General features: G+C 56.9%; 1 protein-coding gene across 1 annotated transcript in view; it reads left to right on the forward strand.

Annotated features, from left to right (window-relative positions):
• Positions 1-6,552, forward strand: part of DEF6 (differentially expressed in FDCP 6 homolog (mouse)) — a 12,387-nt gene that overhangs the window by 3,513 nt on the left and 2,322 nt on the right. The window contains exons 2-7 of the mRNA XM_009699270.1: positions 1,691-1,831; positions 3,553-3,738; positions 5,552-5,779; positions 5,862-6,008; positions 6,198-6,306; positions 6,389-6,551. Coding sequence (XP_009697572.1) covers positions 1,691-1,831; positions 3,553-3,738; positions 5,552-5,779; positions 5,862-6,008; positions 6,198-6,306; positions 6,389-6,551 — 974 coding nt within the window. The remainder of the gene's footprint in view (positions 1-1,690; positions 1,832-3,552; positions 3,739-5,551; positions 5,780-5,861; positions 6,009-6,197; positions 6,307-6,388; position 6,552) is intronic.

Raw genomic sequence — 6,552 nt, forward strand, 5'->3', positions numbered from 1 at the left:
GAGGTGACGGGGGCATGAGAGCAGGGGAGAGGGTGGAGAACAGCGTCAGGGCTGGTGCTCGGAAGGATTTGGGATGCTCAGGGGAGTCGGGCAGACCTCTGCCCCCGCTCCAGCCATCCCCTGCACACCGCAGGGGAAAGGTTGTGTCATCAAACGCTGTCAGAGCATCCCTTCCCTTCTCCCCTCCCCGTTATTTTCCCCTCCTATCCCTCATTGCAGTGCCCGGGTGGGGGTTTCCCACCTCTCCTCTCTCCGTGGGGTTGGGGAAGGCCCGGGCCCACGCACCCCACCATCAGCCTGGCCGGGCCTTTCCTCCCCACCTTGCCCCACTTTCATTTTGCAGGTGACCGCTCTGGCGAGCAGAGGGGCTGTAGTTCGCAGCATGCCAGGGCGGATGGAGGGACTCGGGGTTGCCGGCTATGCGAGACCTCCGGGGCTTTTTGGGGTGCTGTGAGAGGAGGTGCGAGGGATGGGGATGAGGCCCCATGGCAGGAACGGGGAATGGGATGCAATTTCCAAACTTTCAATCCATCCTGATGGGTTTGTTAGCCATCACAGAGGATGCCCACGGTGTTTCCATCCCTCTCTGCCCCTGCGCAGACCCTGGTGCTGCACCGAACCCCGAAAGGCGCAGCCGTGGCAGCAGCACTGGGGGCTACAGCCAGCTGGGTCTTTGAGTGCAGGGTGGAGTCCTGCCGATAACATCAGTCTGGAGGGTGAAAAAGAGAAAGAAAATCTGGTTAAGCAAGAACCGTCTCCAGCTGCAGCAGCCAGCATGGCCTCCGGCAGCTCCTCTCTTGCACAGATGCTGCACACCATCTCCTCCAGCCCCTCTCGAAACCTTGGCAAGCTGCATCTGCAAATCCTACAAGCAATCTCTGCAAACCCTGCTGCAATGGGATGGCATCCGTTTGGGATGCTCGTTTAACCATCTCCTCCTTGCTGGGAGGTAAAGCCACGGAGACAACCGCCTGCCCAGCATCATGAGCCGGAGATGCTGGTGGTGCTCATGGGCAGCCTTGCTCTGGGCTCTGGCCGCTGGCCCGGCAGCGGTGTGGGCTTTCCAGCACGTGGGAAATCTGGGAGCTTCAAAACGTGCTTTGTTTGGGGGGATTTGAACAAAAATGGGCTGGTTGGTGATGCTCGCAGACTGCTTCTGGAGATGGTATGTCTCCAGATCTCCGTTGTCTGCTTCCATTCCAGACAAAACCTTTTCTTAGTTCCTTATAAATCTTTTCTTATTTTCCTCTTTGCGTCTTTCTGTGCCCTGCTGGCAGAAAGCAACTGCTGCCAGGCTGGGCGCCGTCATTTGTTATGTTTTCAAGAAATCGCTACGGGCAGCTGCCAAACAGCATGGCTTGGGGTGGCTTATCGTCTTTTCTAGATCAAAGCATGTCCTGTTTGCTCTGTAATGTTTTAAAAAACAAAGTTTCCCATGTGCCAAGGAAGAAAAGAAATGAATGTGGAAAAATCCTTAATTTTTGCCTGTTTCTAAATGATTCTCTAAGGTTTACATTTGGGAATGTTCCCTTGTCCCTCTGCCAAACCCAAACCATGCCTCGATGCTGCGGCTGCAGGGAGGTGACACTGGGCAGGGGACGGTCCCTGGGTGGGTGGGTGGCACCGTGGGGATGTGCTGGGGCAGGGTTGGAGGTTGTTCACCTTCTCCCTGTCCCCTGTGCTTGGCCAGGTGCTGTCTCACAACCTGTCCACGGTGCTGTGCATCCCCCATGATCCCGTGGCGCTGGAAGAGCATTTCCGCGATGATGATGATGGGCCGGTGTCCAGCCAGGGTTACATGCCGTACCTCAACAAGTACATCCTGGATAAGGTGAGCCCCTTGGCCACCCCCCGTGCCCAACCTGCTGCCTCTCGGGTGGGGACACCATGGTGCCTGGTCTGCTCCCACATCCCATGGGAGCCCCACGGCTCCGATCCCCTCTGCTCTTGGAGATCGCATACCTTGATGGGTGGAAAAAGGATACAAAGAGTTGGGGAGAACTCAGGTGAATGCCAAAATGAGTGAGAAATGTTTAATACTCAACATCTCCTTGGCAAGGATGAAGTCAGCCCTTTCCATGATGCTCTGGATGGAGGTGCATCTCTACCCACATTTCCTAAAGGGCTCGGAGAGAGAAATCAGCCCCTTTTTCCTCTCCATTCCTATTCAACTTTGAGGTGTGACCTCATTTGGCAAAGAGGAGGAGAGGGAGGAGGACGAGGTGCCAGGGGAGGAGCAGAGGCTGGGGTGGGCAGGGGCTTTCTCCTTTTTTTCCCTGCACAGCTGAAAGGCACCTTTGTTTGGCACAGCGAGATTTTGCGGCTGGGTGCTCGTTTCTTCCAGGCATGCGAGGAGAGGAAAAATGACTGACAACTAACTTCCACTGTGTGCTTGAAAGAAGCCAGGGCCAGAGCTGGGTGCAGTAACCCTTCCCTCCCCTGTCGCTTCCCCAGGGCTGAGCTGGGCCTCTCCCCGGTGTGCGGTGCTCTCTGCCGGTCTTTGCCTTACCCTGAGCTGGTCAGGAGCTGCCCAGCCTGGTCCAGGGATGCTGGTCTCAGCTGGGGGGATCTGGTCTGCAGCGGAGCGAGGGCAGAGCCTTCCCCAGCTCCCTCTGCCTGGAGCAGGCAGCTGCCCAAGGTCAGCCCCATCACAGAGCAGCCAAAATCCTTCCAGTTTCCCATGTGGTTTTTTGGGAGATGACCTTTAAACCCCCTTTTTCTGTTTTCACCATGGCTAATAGAATCCCAGAGGCCATCTGAGAAGGGGATGTGGGTTTTCCTAGTAAGAGGGGATTTCAGCCTTCTACCACCCAAATGTTTTTCCTCCAGTTCTGTCACTGCAGGCCGCGGTTTGCCCTCGTGCCAGTGGCACGCAGCTCACACAGCTGGGATGGAGCAGCCAGATGTGGCCAGGCTCCTTTGGTCCCAATCACAGATCGCCGATGCCACACCAAAATTGCCACGTGAAGTGGCTGGCATTGCCAGGCAAGCAGTCACAGAAACTCACGGACAGGCTGTGGGGCTGAGGCTGATGGAGGCACGGTTCCTGCTTCTGCTGCTGCCTGCCCGTGGGCCATCACTTCCCTCCGCTGAGCCCCAGTTCCTCTTTATGGTCAAACGGGATAACGAGAATGACCTAAAGCTATGGAGGCATTGGGGAGGTGGGCTTGGGAGAGCACCACGCCATGCTGCGTCTGCTTCACCGTGGGGTCCCTGCTGGTGCTCCAAAGCTCGGCAGGACATGGCTGAGCCGCCGTGGCCATGCCACGGCGCCCGGGCACTGCAGCAGTCCCGTAGCATCTTCTCTACCGGCCGGGACACCTTGGTTGCCTGCATAAGGGACCTGTGCTGGGGCTGCGCACTCTGGCATCACAGGTCAGTGCCCACGTACACTCTAGTTGTGGGTCCCACGTATCAATCACCCCGTGCTTCTCACAGGCAGGGACAGGAGATTTCAGGTGTGAGGGTTTCTTCCCTCCAGTGCTTCCTCCCCCAGAAACCCCCTCAGTAGCCCTGCAGCACCACGCTCACCCCCCTGACTCCTGCCTGCAGGTGGAGGAAGGTGCTTTTGTCAAAGAAAACTTTGATGAGCTCTGCTGGACCCTGACGGCGAAGAAGAATTACAAGCCCGACCGGAACGGGAATAGTGTTATATCCCACCAAGATGCCTTCAAGCTCTGGTGTCTCTTCAACTTTCTGTCTGAAGACAAATACCCTCTCGTCATGGTGCCAGACGAGGTAGGACCTGCCTCTCCCCCCACCATCCCCATCCTCCCAGGGCTCTGTGCACTGGCAGAGCCCCGTTTGGCGATGGCCCATCCCACTATCGCTTCCTGGCATGTCCCACCACATCCTGCAAGATGATGGGAGCAGGCCGGGGTGGGAGGAGGGGGCTGCACCACCCACTATGCCCACAGCCACCCCCGCTGCCCAGGGAGAAGGGGCTGACTTGGGAGCAGCTGGGTGGACCCCTCCAAAATGCTGAAGCCTCTCACGTATAGATGTCTCGGAGGATGAGGTGTGGGCTGGTCCATATTGCTCTTCCATGGTCCAAGCCTATGCCAACGAGCTCTTTTTTTCACTGTGAAATGATTGTGCCCCTTCTCAGAGCCCCAGCCAAGGAGCATCTGCAGATCAGCTCCTCCTGGGGCTGGTCCCTCACCTAAAGCCCTTGCATCTCACCCAAGGGTTGAGTCAGGCATGGTGTTGGAGGAAGATTCCCGATTTTCACGGGGGAGAAAGAGAAGATGATGAGAAACCCATAAAATCTGGTGCAATGGGAGGTTGCTCCCCGTGAAATCGCTGCCAGGCTGGATGGGGCTGTGTCTCTTAGGCTGTTTCACAGCCCGTGCCACCACAAAGGCAGTGGCAGAGCAGACCCCAGTTGTCCCTCTCCATGCCCGTTGCCACCAGGCGCTCACCCCCTGCCCAGCACCCAGAGGGTTAAGAGCAAGGTACCCCACAGCAAAGCTTCTGGCAGTAATCTCCAAATCTCCAAATTCCACCCGGCATTTGGAGGGGGAGGTTCTCCCTTCTCCTGGGGTGAGATCAAACCCCCACGAGAAGGTGGGCAGATCTGGGGAGGAGGGACAAGCTCAGAAGCCAAGAGTGGCCTCACCAAGAGGAGCTCAGCTGGGTAAGCAGCTGCCATCTGCTTCTACACCATAAACCTCCTGAGATCAGCAGAAAAGCCAAAAAATAAAAAAAAAAAAAGGGGGCAAAACCGACAAGAAGTGCAGTGCTGCGCAGACGTAGGAGGGCAACCGCACTTCCTGCTCCCCGGGAGAGATGTTTCCTGTTCCCCAGACCATGGCCAACTGAATCATCTTTCTGCTTACAGGGCTGACCTTTTCAAAAAAAAAAAGAAAAGAAAAAATAAACTACATTGAATTCTTACCTTTCTGCTAGTTAGATGATGTTAAAAAAAACATCCAGCTGGGTGCGGGGACTCTGCTGTGTTTCACCTTTCTGCGTGGCTGCAGTCACCCACCCTCCTTGGTCCCTAGATCGTGGCCACAAAACTTGAGCTGAAATAATATCCCAATATCACATGCAACCATTTTAGCTCCTTCTTAAAGCAATTTATTTACAGTTTCAAAACGATGCTGATCTCCACAGGGACCTCTTCCCCTGCTCCTCCCCAGTGTTTTTACATCAGCTGGAAACCAGAGCGGTGCTGAGGTCAGGGCCATGGTCTGAGACGCCTGCCTTGGTGGGCATGGGGGCCAGCAGCAGCGGTCTGTTCTCCCTCGAGCACTTGAATTCTGCGGAGTTTTCTTACTCTGCAGACAAACAAGCCAAAACCACCTCAGCCTTGTGGTTAAAAGGAAAAACCTTTAAAAAAGGAAAAAAAAAAGTAGTGGTCAAGCTCTAACCCAGCGTCAGCCTCCTGAGCCTGCCTGCTGCCGGGAACACCTTGGCCATGACCATCAACCATCGCAAGGGATGGGATAAGGGTTCTGCATCAAGAGACGTGGTCTTGGGCTCTCCAAAACGGGTCGTTGGGGTTGGCTCTCACCTCTCCCCGTTGCTGAGCTCCCTGTCCCCACAGGTGGAATACCTGCTGAAGAAGATCTGCACGGCCATGAACGTGGAGCTGAACTCCTGCGAGCTGGATGATTACCTCTCCCAGGAGCCGCAGGGGCAGGGGGGGCTGACGGTCTGGCAGTTCCTGGACTTGGTGAACTCGGGGCGGTTCCTGCGAGGCATCGAGCAGGAGGCCGTCAGCATGGCCGTGGAGGAGGTGTACCAGGAGGTCATCGAGGATGTGCTCAAACAGGCAAGGAGCCCACATGTCCCGGGGCACAAACCCCACCCTGCCCCTCACTCCGTTTTTTGATCCGCCTGTCTCTCGGGCACAGGGCTACCTCTGGAAGAAGGGCCAGCTGAGGAGGAACTGGTCAGAGCGGTGGTTCATGCTGAAGCCCAGTGTCCTGTCTTACTACATGAGCGAGGAACGGAAGGAGAAGAAGGGTAGCATCGCGTTGGACAAGCACTGCTGCGTGGAGGTACGGCCCGTGCTGTGCCCTGCTCAGGGACAGGAGACCCAGGAGATCCCCTTCAGACCCCAGGAAGGGGAACGCAAGAATACACAATTTCACATCTGTGAGCATGGGAGAGCCAGTCCAGTGGCTGAAGAAAGTGGAGATAAGGTGGGGTACGGGGGGGTAATGCCATCCTGTGTCCTCTCCCTGTAGATGCTGCCCGACCGGGATGGGAAGAGGTGCATGTTCTGCGTGAAGACCTCCTCCCGCACCTACGAGATGAGTGCCTCCGACACCCGGCAGCGCCAGGAGTGGACACTAGGTCCGTGCCCACCCTGTGCCCCCTCCCCAGCTTCCCCCTGCCCCGCTCTGTGTCCCCACTGACGATCCCCTTCCCTCCCCAGCCATCCAGACGGCCATCCGGCTGCAGGCTGAGGGCAAGAAGTCCCTGCACAAAGACCTGAAGCAGAAGCGACGGGAGCAGCGGGAGCAACGGGAGCAGCGCAAGGCAGCCAAGGAGGAGGAGACGCAGCGGCTCAGGCAGCTCCAGGCGGAGGAGGAGCGGAAG

This window comes from Cariama cristata, unplaced genomic scaffold (genome assembly GCF_000690535.1).
Source record: "Cariama cristata isolate BGI_N322 unplaced genomic scaffold, ASM69053v1 scaffold32454, whole genome shotgun sequence".
Taxonomy (NCBI): Eukaryota; Metazoa; Chordata; class Aves; order Cariamiformes; family Cariamidae; genus Cariama; species Cariama cristata.